This window comes from Gekko japonicus, unplaced genomic scaffold, assembly GCF_001447785.1.
Source record: "Gekko japonicus isolate JY-2015 unplaced genomic scaffold, Gekko_japonicus_V1.1 scaffold669, whole genome shotgun sequence".
Lineage (NCBI taxonomy): Eukaryota > Metazoa > Chordata > Lepidosauria > Squamata > Gekkonidae > Gekko > Gekko japonicus.
Genome location: NW_015167073.1, coordinates 741,155 through 756,071, shown reverse-complemented (window position 1 = coordinate 756,071; position 14,917 = coordinate 741,155). Strand labels below are relative to the sequence as shown.

At 44.3% G+C, this 14,917-nt stretch overlaps 1 protein-coding gene across 1 annotated transcript in view; it reads left to right on the top strand.

Moving 5' to 3' along the window:
• SLC12A6 (solute carrier family 12 (potassium/chloride transporter), member 6) overlaps positions 1–14,917 on the top strand; it is a 68,383-nt gene that overhangs the window by 22,057 nt on the left and 31,409 nt on the right. The window contains exon 2 of the mRNA XM_015412745.1: positions 9,499–9,543. Within this exon, the coding sequence (XP_015268231.1) occupies positions 9,499–9,543 (45 nt within the window). The remainder of the gene's footprint in view (positions 1–9,498; positions 9,544–14,917) is intronic.

Here is a 14,917-nt window from a genome sequence, read left to right as displayed (position 1 = left end):
GAAAGAGGTGGATTTTTTCCTAAATTTGTAACTGTCTCTGTTTCAAGAGCTGTAGGTAGGTTATAACCAGTGTTCCCTCTAAGCTGAGTTAGTATGAGCTAGGTCATAAGAGAACATTAGAGAAGCCAATGTTGGGTCAGGCCAATGGCCCATCCAGTCCAACACTCTGTTGTCACACAGTGACCAAAAATACCAGGTGCCATCAGGAGGTCCAGCAGTGGGGCCAGGACACTAGAAGCCCCCCCACTGTTGCCTTCCCCCCCCCCCCAAGCACCAAGAATACAGATCATTTTGCCCCAGACTGAGAGTTCTTATCTATACCTTGTGGCTAATAGCCACTGATGGACTTCTGCTCCATATGTTTATCTAGTTCTAATCTAATCTAATCTAATCTAAACTCACGGTGTTTTAGCCTCCGGCTCACACATTTTTGTCTTAGCTCTGAAAGGAGGGCTCCAGAGCAAACTAATTTATGCGGTAGCCAAAATTGCTCGCTCACAACCTTAATGCCAGTAGCTCACAAAGTAGAATTTTTGCTCACAAGACTCCACATCTTAGAGGGAGCATTGGTTATAACAGTTGTGTAATGAGCACGGGAGTGGAGTAAATGAAGCACGTACAGTGTGTGTTGTCAGGGTCCTCTTGGGAGTGCTGCATTCAATGCCCACTTCAAAATTGGATCTTCCTCAGGAAATATTCTGTAGTATCCAAAAATACAATTCTCCGGTGGGGGAGGTGTTAGCCGGCGAAACGGAAGCTCGGAAGCCTGGAAAAGATCTCTTCGGCATTAAGAAGCCCGCGATGGGCCAATCCAGCCAGGCGGTGGCAGTGCGGCACTGCGACTCAAAAAGCAGTCCTGGAAAATCTGACGTCATCAAGACAAGCCAAGTGATTGCCGTCTGGAACACGTCTGAGCCTACAGCTGAACAAAAAATCCCCGTCGGCAGCAAACGTGTGCGACTTATAAGATTTATATGTTGTCCTCCCTTACCCCCTATGAATCATTGTTAGTCCCTCGTCAATGTGTAACTGTAAATCGCTCAGAGCCAGCAGCTCTGCAGGATTGAGCGATTAATACATTGAAATATATTATTATTGTTGTTATTGTTATTGTTGTTATTATTATTATTATTATTATTGACTCTCTGGACAATCTTGGGCAACTAACTTTCTCAGCGCCTGTGGGTGCCCTAAAACCTTTTCCAAGTAAAATTCAGTTACGTTTAGTAAACATGTATTCTCAGTCTGCTCTCTTGTGCCAGATGTTAGTAATCCTGAATAGTCACCACCTACTAGTTCTCTGATCCCTGTGATCAACACTGATTACAATGGTCTTTCTACACATAAGCACGTATTAACAATATCTAGCTTTATATTCTAGGTTCTGTGTTTTATATTGTTGGCCATCCTGAGTGCTTTCCCTGAACAGAAAGGTGGGATATACATACTAAATGACTGTAGTTAAAGAAGTGCTTCAGATTTGTTCAGGGTCGCTGAATCCTTGTTACGCAGGGTGTTGTATGGAGCCGAGAGTCTTTTGAACAGTGAACATTAAAACTGCTACAGAAAGCTGCTTTAATCCGGACCTATTGCCTTATCCTCAGAATAGTACCCAAAGAACAACAACAAGCCTCTGAACACCAGCTCTCAGGATGAGTCATGCATCTGTATACCCTTAGCGTGACAACCTTAGACCCAACCCTTTCCTCTGTTCCTCTGAAATGCCACGTTCTCTAACAAGTCGATTGTTAGCCCTACTGCGGGCAAGCTGGAACAGAAACCCACTTCAGGTCAAACCGAGATGTCATGTGTGCAACACCCTTCCCGGCCGGAAATGCCCAAATCCCTGCAGTCTCTCTCAAAATCCCCATTCATTCTAGGCCGTTTGAATCCCTGCGTCCAGACAATGAACCGGGAACAATGCTCTCTTCTGTGTTGTGCATTGGGACCGGCTCGGCAGACAAAGGGCTGCTTCCGCTGAATCTAGGTGGCTGGAAGCCAAAGCATGCCAGTGGGGCAAGGGAATCTGCCAAGATTAGGGGGCTGGCGGCAGTGAGAATAGAATGGTGACTGAGAGTGCAGCATCTGTGCTTGGTCTCGCATCGACAGGTCTAGCTCCTCTCCCCCCCCCAAAAAAAGGACTTGTCTGTTCTGGTGTCCTCGTATGCTCTCCTTTTCCTTTCCAGACTTGGTTGTTGTGATAGACATGATTCCTCTCACTGGTCTATAGCCGCATCTTCACTGCTCTCAACTGCTCTAAAGGTAAAGGTCAAGGTTTCCCTTGTTCGAAAGCCAGTTGAATCCGACTCTAGGGTTGCGGTGCTCATCTCCGTTTCCAAGCCGAAGAGCCAGTGCCGACCGAAGACATTTCCATGATCGTGTGGCTGGCATGACTAAATGCTGAGGCTCACGGAACGCTGTTACCTTCCCACCGAAGTGGTACCTATTTATCTACTTGCAATTTCCTGCTTTCGAACTGCTAGGTTGGCAGGAGCTGGGACCAGAGATGGGAGCTCACTCGTCATGCGGCACACTCGGGTCTCAAACTGCTGAACTACCGACCTTCCGGTCTGCAGTTCAGCATCTTAACCACTTGAGCCATCGCAACCCCTCAACTGTTCTGCGGAAGTATAATAAACACCTTTACAGCTCAGGGCATTAATGACATGAAACTCATTCTTGACCCGTGGGCCTTTGCGCTTTGAAGAAAACACCTGAAGTTTCCCTCCACCTCATTTAATCAGTAGGCATTTCTGTCATTGGCTTTCCCACAGAGTATTCCTCTCCTGTTCTGGGCCTAATCCAGGCTCTCAGTAGGGGGGAGCATAAAAATAATCATAAAATGCGGTGAAGCAAACACATATAAATAGTTTTGGGTGGGTAACCGTGTTGGTCTGAAGCTGTAACGTTTGAGTCCAGTGGCACCTTTAAGACCAACAAAGTTTAATTCTGGGTATAAGCTTTTGTGGGCATGCCCATGAAAGCTTATACCCAGAATTAAACTTTGTTGGTCTTAAAGGTACCACTGGACTCAGACATATAAATAGTGATTGGCTGAAAGCCAAAGGAAAATGACAGCAGTCACATACACGGTAGTAGTATCAATGGGCCACTGAGCCCCCCAACAGCACACACAGATTACCAAAAGACTTTTTGACATTAAAAAAGCCTTTACCAGATAGGTAAAAGCTAGCCACAGGTGGAGCTGACAGGCCTCTCTACAGAGGAAGCTCCTGCGCTCTTCATCCTTAAACATTTCCAGCTGATTTGCAAATGGCAGCAGAAAATGATTTGCATCCCCCCCAAATACATGAATAGATCATTGTTGTACCGCATCCCAAACTGCTTTGCCAACTCTTCTTTCTGCCAAGCAACATCCAGATACCATTTTTTTTTCATCCATCCTAGATGACAGATGCCTGTTATCCTTCCCTAAGGTATACTGACCAAGCAACATTCAGATACCATTTTTTCCCATCCATCCTAGATGACGGATGCCTGTTATCCTTCCCTAAGGTATACTGACCAAGTAACATTCAGATACCATTTTTTTCCATCCATCCTAGATGACGGATGCCTGTTATCCTTCCCTAATGTATACTGACCAAGTAACATTCAGATACCATTTTTTTTCATCCATCCTAGATGACGGATGCCTGTTATCCTTCCCTAAGGTATACTGACCTAGGAAGAACCACTTCTTGTCTCTCCCCTGCTTTTCATTGTCATCATCTAACCCACCCACAAGCTGTTTCACAAACACAGCTTGCTGTAACTTTCCCTCAGATGTTAACTCTAAATCCCTCGACCCTGTGAGACCAATGTGTTACCAAACTGTATCTTTATTAGTACCATATAGCCTGGCAGTCTTAGCTTGTTCAGGCCGGTTGAGTGGAAGAAAGAGACCTGCTGGGCGAAATAGTCTGTTTCTCAATTCCTCAAAAGGTCTCTTCACCATTAAGGGAGATGGCCATCTGCCTGATCCCAGGAGATAAGATAACTCTTTATGCAGGGGTGGCTTAGCCAACTTTAGACCAGTCTCGGTTCTTCTTTCTGGGGAAAGTAGTTGAACATGTGGTAGCGGATCAGCTGCAGGCACAGCTAAATGCTTCATCAGTTCAAATCAAACTTGCAACACTGTCATGGGACGGAGACTACATTACCATCCATGTTGGACGATCTGTGTCTGAAGTTGGCAGTTGGAGCTCTTCCCTGCTGATATTTTCGGACTACTCAGCCGCTTTTTGACACAGTGAACCATGTAATTCTATTAAACCGGCTTGAAAATTGGCAGGGCTGTTGGATTTGACTCTTGCTTGGTTCTTTTCTTGGTGGTTGGAACACACTCCGGCACATTCTAATGCAGAGTTATTCTAGTCATAAATAGCCTTAGACTGGAGCAACTCTGCCTGCGTAGGATTGCACTGTTAGTGTGTTGTTATTAGTGTTAGTTCAGCTTCCTGAGTATTCCACAGAGCTAAGGTTTTTGGTTTATTTTAAAATTTCAAATGCTGCTTAACTTCTGTATGCTGATGACTCCCAGCTCTGTATTTCATTAACTAAGCACCTAGGAATAATCCAGGGTTTTCTGGCTATAGTCAAGCAATGAGGTTAAACAGTCTAAAACTGAAAATCTACAAGGTAAAAAAAAAATAATGCCGGTAGATTGTCTTGTGCTTTAAGGAGGGAAGTCCTTCCTGTTACAGTTGCTGTGGAAGCTTCCCTCCTTAATCTAAGGGAATTTCACATTACCCTTTTTAACCCGTTTTGAGGCCGTTTTTGATCCGTCATGGAGTAAATCGGTATAGGGCTGCCATTTCACACATAGCTTTCCCCTTCCGGTAAAGAGCTGGATCTGAAGCGGTTTGCCCTTTCAGACTGCACTGCTTTTTCCCCGCCATTTTTTGCCTGCGAAGGCAATCTCCAGCTTTTTAAAAAAACGTTTGCTTTAGAGCGCTATAGCACTATAACACAACACTCCAGGCATTCCAATGGGGTTGATATACCGCTGTTGCATTATAACGTTATACCGTTATAGAGCTATAAAACGAATGTTCAAAAAACAATGACAACATCTGGAAATTGCCCGCGCAGGCGAAAAACTGCTGGAAAAAGCACATCGGAACCGGGAGAGGAAACTGAAGACTACTTGGAAGCAGTTGACAGGTAAAACACTTCAGCCCCATTTCCTAAATGGGACAGAAGCGTTTGTGTGTGAAATTACAAATATATTCCGATAGGGAACCGGTTCTAAAATGGTTATGTCTGAAATGACAGACCAGAAACCGTAAGGGAACCGTTCCTCTTCCGGATTATATCGTCTGTCTGAAATTCCTCCTAGTTAGCGTAGAGATTCTTGTGAATTCTACATTACTCTAGGATACACAGGAGGCAGCAATGGTCACAAGTACTTTCTGTAAACGTCGTCTGTTACATAAGCGTTACCCCTTTCTGAAGAAGAGGGGTCTTGTGCTTACCCGTGCGTCTGTAACCTTTAGGATTGACTACCACATGTGGCTCCCCTTGAAGGTGACTCAGGAGCCACAGTTTGTTGTAGGTGCTGCTACTCACTGCTTGGTAGAGATCAGGAGGTGGAAGCATAGCCAGCCTGTTCTGTAGGATCTGCTGTGTTAGCTTCCGTGTTATCGAGCTTCTTGTTTTGTTTTGCTGGGAGCCATCTCAAGCTTTGGAGCAGCTTGGTATAAATGGTGTTTTTTAAAAATCATAATAAATTCAAATAGTTTTGGTGATCCACTTCTGGGCCTGAGGGTCTTGTGTTTTTGTCCTAGGCAGCCTTACAAGGTGTAGCTGAGCCAAAACGAAGTTTGCTTTATTCCAGTGCCAGGCAGATCAGTAGAGAATGGAGACACTGTGGCATACCACAAAGTTCCCAAGGGGATCATATCTGGAGACTTAAACTGAAGGAAGGAGGGAATTATTCTGTTGGCCCCCCAGTATCACTGACAGTCACGGTTAAGGAGAAATGTCGCTGTCAAAGCCATACTAATGCATGTAGCAGTAGCTCTGTTGGATCAGACCAGAGCTCTGCCTAGTCCACAATCCTGTTTTCCATAGTGATGAGGCAGATGGATCTGGGGAAAACACAAGCAGGACTTGGGCATCAGCCTTTGTCCATTGTTGCCTTCCCAGGATCTGATGTTCAGAGCAAGGATCCCCAACCTTTTTGAGCCTGTGGGTACCTTTTGGAATTCTGACGGGGGGTGATGGGTGCAGCCACAAAATGGCCTCCACAGGAGGGGGAGAGAATAGAAGTTATACATAACTGTCATAATAACTCTTTAACATTTAAGGCAGAAGTTCTGCTTAACGGGACATTGTGTAATCTGTCACAGCCAGTCAGAAGCTGTGTTTGGCACAAGCCCCATCTGGCCCTGCCCACTTTCTACAAACACTTGGTAGGTGCTGAGAAAGGTGTTGGTGGGTGTCATGGTGCCCACAGGAATCATGTTGGGTACCCCTGGCTCAGAGGTGTGCTGCCTCTGGACATGGACATTCTATTCTGACTTCATGGCGAGCAGCCACGTACAGACCTGTCTGTTATGAATTTGTCTCATCTCCTCCTCATAAAGATGTCTGAGTCAGCAGCCAGCATCACATGGTCTGGCAATGATGTGTTACGTAAGTTAATTGTGTGAAGAACGACTTTCTTTTGTTGGTCACGGATCTACCGCTGATCAGTTTCATTGGGTAACACAAGATTAAAATAGTGTGCCTCTTAAACCAGTCAAGACCAGCACAATTCAGAAGTGGTGAATATGTCAAGAAGAAGTTTACATCTTTCTGTATTAAAGAAGATGAAAGGTTTGGACTTTCTGAGACAGATTTTGCAAAATAAATAAAGTACTGCTGGAACAATACCATTTGGAATAGAGGTATATTTACCAAAATGAAAGAAAGTAATTGAAACAAAAGAACAAGCCAGGCTACTGGTTGAAGAACTGCAAGCGGAGTATCTAAAAAGAGGAACTAAAGGAAAATTTTCAAGCAACTCAAAGCAAATTTTAGCTAAGAGCTCAGAAGTAGAAATGGCAGTGGCATCAACATCGGGACAAAACTGATAAATTAAAAATAGTACCAGTAAACATTAATGGACTGAACTCTCCCACAAAACGTTCAGAAACGTTTAACCAACTTAAAAAGCAAAACGCAGATGTATTGTGCTTACAAGAAACTCATAGAAAGAAGAAACACAAACATATTTTAATTAATAATAAATTAGGTAAACTATATCTTGCTTCAGCTCAAAACAAAAGGTGTGGAGTAGAAATTTATATAAACAATCCACAATTAGAAGTATTAGAAGAATTAAAAGACCCAGAAGGAAGGTATCTAATCCTAAAAATGAGACTCTCGGGAGGTAAAGTGTGTATGTTAGCAACAATTTATGCACCAAACAATGCTAAAGTTGATTTTGGGGGGAATTTTTTCCAAACTATGCTATGCTAGAATTTCAAGATGAAGATATAATGGTTTTTGGAGACATGAATGGAGTACTAGATCCAGGAATTTTAAATGTGGGAAATTACCCCAAAACATATTCCAATATTTGGAAGTGCTAGAATTAGAAGTTGCTTGGAGGATTAAGCACCCAAAGGGCAGAGACTTTACTTTCTTCTCCGATAGACATCAAACATACTCAAGAACAGACATGTGCTAGATATCAAAAAACCTAACAATAAATCTAGACAAAGCAGAGATTCAACTGAAGATATTTGCCGACCGTAATCCCATGGAAGTATGGAACAGAAAACTAAGAGGAAGATGGAGACTAAATGGACAAAATGATGTGGCAAGCAAGTGTAAAAAAGATCTGGAATATTTTTTTTTAAGTAATGCAGAAGGAATGTCCTCGGCTACAATTTGGGAAGCAAGCAAAGATTTTATCAGAGGAATCTTCTTAGCAGCTGCCGTGAAAAAGAAACAAGAAAAATCAGAACACACCAAGAGAATAGCAGAAAAAATCCAGAGATTTGAACAAGAACATTTAAAAAATCTCAGTAAGACATGTTAGCAGAGATCAGACAACTAAAAAACCAATTAGACATGTTAGAAATGGAAGAGGTGCTGAAAAAAAAATAAATTTCTAAAACAAAGACAGTACCTTTGACAATACTTATGATGGACTTACAAGATACTTCAGCTAGAAACAGAAGAACAAGTGAAAAAATATATGTTCAAATGGATGCAGAATTTATATCTATGGATCAATGGGAACACCTATGGGAAAAAGAAATCAAGTTTATAGCCAGCCAGTCATTAAGAGAAAATTGGCACAAAATGTTTTTAGATGGTATATGACCTTAAAGGACATTGAGAAAGCAGGCAAAAGCTACAATGGAAAATGCTGGAAATGCCAAGACACAGATGGAACTTTTTTCATATGTAGTGGACTTGTAAAAAAGCAAAAAAAAGAAGGAAGGAAATAAATAAAGAAAGAAATACATGGAAACATGCAGAACATATTAAAATTTAAAATCCCTATGGAAGCTAAGAATATGTTATTGGGTATTCTGTCTAATAAATTACCAAAATTCATGGTGACAGTGGCTAGAATTATTGATGCAGCAAAATGCCTCCACCTAGAAGAATGCGAAAATAAACTCCCTGAATATGCAGTAATGGAAAAATTAACAATTTATCTGAAAAACAGATCAGTCATGAAATCTGAGAAGAGATGGAGTGTGTATTATACAAGCAGGAGACAAATTTAGAGTGAGAAGTAGTTCAAAAAATTGTATACAAATGTATTGAAATGTAGCAGCAGAATGAGAATGAGTTTTAAATTTGAAATCCAAAATGTTGAATATAAATGTACCCCACCAGAACTAAATATTATTGTACTTTATATATAGTGTTTTAAAAATTATAATGAAGGGGATGTTGGGTAGAAAATGCTTTTTGTTTCATGCATCCTGCATTACATAATTATTTTTGATATACATAATTGTGATATGCAACCCATTTTTTCATTTCTGTATCCCCTTCACATCTTTACTTTGTTTTCGAAAAGATAAAAAAATATATCTTAAAAAAAAGTTTGCATTCTTCATAGCAACAGTTTGTGCCTATGGGGAAAGAAAAGAAGGAGCAATATCCAGTTCTTCTAGTAGCCTACCTCATTAGAGCCTGCAAAACAACCCATCCTCTCTGTAGTTGGATTATTGATTGTTTCCCACCCTTTTTGGGAGGGAGTGGGCATAAATAGTGCATGAAAGGACCTCTCAATATTCTCAGCTCTTTCCCCCCATCATTACGGCTATTTTTGGTTTTGAATATGCACCAAAGGGTCCATTATCTTTTTCTGCTGTTCCTTTTTCTTTGCTGATGTGGTTGTGGGGAGAGGAAAGCCATTTTCGAGGCAAGGTTCCTCGGGGGTGGGGGGTGGGGTGGAAAGGAAACCTGGTCGATCCCTTTCTCTTCTCATTTTCTCTTTATTTTGCAATTCATTTTATTTCCCATCTTTTTTTTATTTTTCAGATGTGAGTCAAACCTCCATCACAGGGGAACAGTATCAGCTCTTAGGTACAGTATTGCAGAGGACTCTTGCATGTCTGTGGTGTGTGTTTCCATGCTTGTTGTCCACTGTTAAGACTCTCAGAGGTGCGTGTGTGAGAGTATATTTGTGTCTTTGTTACCTACAGCTGTGTTGGTGATGGGTGACGGGTTCTGTGTGTTTGTGTTGTTCAGTGAAGTAAATAAAATTCAGACGAACGTAAGAGAAGCCAATAGCCCATCCAGTCCAACACTCTGTGTCACACAGTGGCCAAAAACCATGTGCCATCAGGGGGTCCATGAGCAGGGCCAGAACTCCAGAAGCCCTCCAATTGTTGCCCCCCAGGCACCAAGAATTCATGCCACCATCCTCTGCTGAGAACACACATGTGGCCATGGATGTAGATAGCCACTTTCTGGGATAAAGCTTGTCTCCAGGCAAGCAAGTAGGGGTGTGCAAAAAAATAATAATGCTGGTATTTTTTGGCTTTGGGTAAATCAGACCCGAAAAATATTGGTAAATACTGAATTTCCCCAGTTCAATACTAGTAAAGTATTTGGATTGGGGAAATATTCAGTATTCCCGAATATATTCGCTTCTGTTATACACCACCAAAGGGAAAGGAGGCATGTTATTTATTTATTTATTTATTCCAACCATTTCCCTGCCAATTTCACTCTCCGCCAGTCAGTTGTGAATTAAATTGACAAGGGAAAGCCTCCTCTCTCTGCCTTCCCTTCTCTAGCTGACATGGGATAGCTGGAGAAGGGCAGGCAGGGAGCCCAGCCATGTTTAAAATGCCTTTCTTTCCCTCCCCGACCTCGGGAAGGAAAGGCATTTAAACATGCCCCTCCAAGTTTCTCTGCAAAAGTGGAGAGGCTCAGGGAAGGAAGGGGGCATGTCTGCATGCCTACCCTTTGCTTTCCCAGCCAACCCGCCACCGCGGCCTAGCTGGGGAAGCAAAGGGCAGGCATGCAAATATGCCTGGGTACCCTGCCTGATCTTCTCCAGGCGCTTTGTGGGGAGAGGAAAGCCATTTTCGAGGCAAGGTTCCTCGGGGGTGGGGGGTGGGGTGGAAAGGAAACCTGGTCGATCCCTTTCTCTTCTCATTTTCTCTTTATTTTGCAATTCATTTTATTTCCCATCTTTTTTTATTTTTCAGATGTGAGTCAAACCTCCATCACAGGGGAACAGTATCAGCTCTTAGGTACAGTATTGCAGAGGACTCTTGCATGTCTGTGGTGTGTGTTTCCATGCTTGTTGTCCACTGTTAAGACTCTCAGAGGTGCGTGTGTGAGAGTATATTTGTGTCTTTGTTACCTACAGCTGTGTTGGTGATGGGTGACGGGTTCTGTGTGTTTGTGTTGTTCAGTGAAGTAAATAAAATTCTGAAGAACGTAAGAGAAGCCAATAGCCCATCCAGTCCAACACTCTGTGTCACACAGTGGCCAAAAACCATGTGCCATCAGGGGGTCCATGAGCAGGGCCAGAACTCCAGAAGCCCTCCCATTGTTGCCCCCCAGGCACCAAGAATTCATGCCATCATCCTCTACTAAGAACACACATGCAGCCATCTCCAGGCAAGCAAGTAGGAGTGTGCAAAAAAAATATAAAAAAATAAATGCCAGTATTTTTCGGCTTTGGGTAAATCAAACCCGAAAAATATTGGTAAATGCTGAATTTCCCCAGTCCAATACTGGTAAAGTATTTGGATTGGGGAAATTTTCGGTATTCCCGAATATATTCGCTTCTGTTATACACCACCAAAGGGAAAGGAGGCATGTTAAAAGGCCTTCTTTCCCTCTGGTAGCCCCAACCATTTCCCTGCCAATTTCACTCTCCGCCAGTCAGTTGTGAATTAAATTGACAAGGGAAAGCCTCCTCTCTCTGCCTTCCCTTCTCTAGCTAACATGGGATAGCTGGAGAAGGGCAGGCAGGGAGCCCAGCCATGTTTAAAAGGCCTTCCCGACCTCAAGAAGGGAAAGAAAGGCATTTAAACATGCCCCCCAAGTTTCTCTGCAAAAGCGGAGAGGCTCAGGGAAAAAAAGGGGCATGTCTGCATGCCTACCCTTTGCTTTCCCAGCCAACCCGCTGCCGCGGCCTAGCTGGGGAAGCAAAGGGCATGCATGCAAATACACCTGGGTTCCCTGCCTGATCTTCTCCAGGTGCCCTGTGGCTGTGTGGCACCTGGAGAAGATAGGGCAAGGAACCCAGGCATGTTTAAAATGCCTTTCTTTCCCTCCCCAATCTCGGGGAGGGAAAGAAAAGCATTTAGACCCAACAGCTGACTGGCGGCTCAGGCTGTTAGGTTTGCCTTTTTTTAGTATAGCAAAATGAACCTGAAAAAAAGCCAAATGATATCGGCTTTTTTGGGTTCAGCTATACCAGTAGCCAAACACAGATCTCTGATCTGTACTCGGCTTATTTGATACCCCAAAAATACCGACAAGGTATTTTTTCTGTTCAGCTATTGTTGAATGCACACCCCTACAAGCAAGGCAGGAAAACTTTGCAAAAGCGGGTCTCCCCTTTCCTCCTCTCAAGTCACAAATGACAGGCATAGATATTTTTAAGGGCAGCTAGCACGTATTTTTGTGAGCCTAGTCATTTCTGTGGGAGGGAAGGCGGCATGGCGTAGCCCAATCACATCTCAGAAGCTAAGCAGTGTCAGTTGTTGGATGGGAGACCAACAAGAATGACTGCAGAGGAAGGCGCTGGCAAACCACCTCTGCATCTCACTTTTCTTGAAAGCCCCTTTCTGGCTTTCAGTTGCCACTGGACAAGACGTACACAAGTAGTAATTTGTGTGAGCTGTTTATTTGCAAGACTGTTCCAGAGGATGTGACTTCTACTGTAGACTTCTGCACGTGCTAGATTGCTGAAACGTTCACCTTCACCATCAATTATTTTGCTCTCTATGTTATGTAGAGGTAGACTGTATTCACAGTCCTCTCCTTCGTAGAACAAAGATGTTGCCGAATTCTGCCCGACATTATATCAGAATACCAAGGAATGCTGTGCTGTTGTGTAGAGGCCTGCTGGTACCGTAGTAATCCACCTCAACTCCCTTTTCACACATTTTAGGAGGCAAATCAGAGGGTCTTGGGACTTGAAAGTGAGCCGGCAATCTTTGAAATGGTCAAAGTTCTCTCCGGTTCCCTTCCCTGAAGCCTGGGACAGTCAATTGTTTAATAATCTTTGATGTGCAGAAGTGCAGAGACAAGAGTCCCCTAGAGATGCAGAGTCAGCAAAAGCATTTGGCTAGAGCACAATTAAGGAGCTGCGGTGGCTCAAGTGGTTAAGACACTGAACTGCAGGCTGTGGAAGGTCAGTAGTTCAGCAGTTCGAGACCCGAGTGTGCCGCATGACGGAGTGAGCTCCCGTCTCTAGTTCCAGCTCCTGCCAACCTAGCAGTTCGAAAGCAAGAAATTGCAAGTAGATAAATAGGTACTGCATCGGTGGGAAGGTAACAGCATTCCGTGCGCCTCGGTGTTTAGTCATGCCGGCCACATGACCACGGAAACGTCTTCGGACAGCGCTGGCTCTTCGGCTTTGAAACGGAGATGAGCACTGCAACCCTAGAGTCGGACTCGACTGGCTTTTGAGCAAGGGAACCTTTACCTTTACCTTTTAGAGCATAATTCAGAGAAGCCTCATATGGTGTTTCCTATATTAGAACTGGCATTTTCTGATAGCTGAGTTTTGATTTCTTTCTTTTTTAAAAAACATGGGCTCCTATACCTCACCTGGAAATCTTTGGGCCCCCATGCCTCTGTGGCCTTTCCTGTATGTAACCGCCCGCAGTTCTATTCCCTTCCATGCAGACAGTATGAGAAAAGACATCTCACTCAGTTTATTGTACCCTTTAGTTGTGGAGGGGAAGAGGGCAGGCTATAAATCCAGCCCAGGCAGGTGCCTGGATTTCATGCCTGGAGCTTGTTGGGTAGGGCTCAGCAGTAATCCTTCTGGCTGTTGCTTGGGGGCAAAGCCCCTGCCTCTAATTTGCTTACAAAAGTATTTAGCCTCACCTTCAATCTTCTGGCTTATCCACCTCTTGGAGAGTAAGGCCGGAGGAGAGAGAGGGGCCTTTTCTCCCACGTGGAGCAGAAACGCCAGGGGGCCTCCCATGCTGATGTGGGTGGTTTGGAGGCCGGGCAGCACAGCTCTTGAGTCTCTGCATGTCTGGATGGGATTGAGGAGGGGGGGGGAATGCATGACAGTGAGCCGAGGCACAAACAGGACTCCTGGGGTCTCATAAATGTTTCCATTAAGCAGTAAAAATCTGGGTTTTGAAATTTTTAAATCTATTTTCTACCCTTGAGGTTTGCATTAAAAACGTTGAAATGCAGCAGAATGCAAAAGACAAGTAAAAAGCTGTCTCGCTTCATTAGCTGTCCTTGAGGGGATCCCCTGCCTCCTCTCCCGCTGCTCCCCTCCCCTCTACGGCTCTCCAGAATAAGAATATTGCAGGAGGAGTATGGCGTGCCAGTCGACCTTCGCTTGGCATAGGCCCTGTTCCTGAAAATCACATGCAAAATGCTTTTAAGTGCGCGCAACTTAACCGTTCAGGTCAGCACATTTCCAGTGGTAAACCTTGCTGGTGAACAGTAAGTGATTCTATTTGGGCAGAAGGTCTCCCCGAGCGCAAGGAAGAAGGGATGGCTATTCGCACTTGGAGGTACATTTTGCAAAAGTGGCTGCCTCTTTCCTTCCACTTACTAGAAGGTGTGGTAGGCCTGTAATGGGTGCCCTAAGAGAGGGATCTTGCCCATGCTTAACGGCATTCATATCCCGTCACACTTTCATCGCTTTGGATAATTGGTCTGCTTCCACACCGGGGCTTATTTCCCACTTTAGCGACCAAACAGCAATACTTTGTGGAGCATCCTCATGGCGTTGTGGTCTGATCCTGCTCCAGTCATCCTCTCCCACTCTTCAGTGTGCCGCTTCCCAATCCTGCTCCCCCCCCCATTCTTTCTGGGAAGAGTGCAACGCCAAGCATGTTTTCAGGTGGTCTGGAAGAGAAGGTAAGACCAAGTTTGAGTCCAGTGGCACCTTGAAGACAGACAAAGTTCTATTCAAAGTATAAACTCCCACGTGCAAAGCACACTTCTTCAGACAAATGGAACAAAATCTCCTCAAGGAGGGCTACTTACAGGGAAAAAAGGGGGGCAGCCGTTAGGAGGGGCCACTCAGAGCCCAGATGCAGAGCCGAAATTGGATCAGGTGGCTGGTAAGATCAGTGGGGAGCTGCGGTGGCTCAAGTGGTTAAGACGGTGAACTGCAGGCTGTGGAAGGTCGGTAGTTCAGCAGTTCGAGACCCGGGTGCCGCAAGACGGAGTGAGCTCCCGTCTCTAGTTCCAGCTCCTGCCAACCTAGCAGTTCGAAAGCAAGAAATTGCAA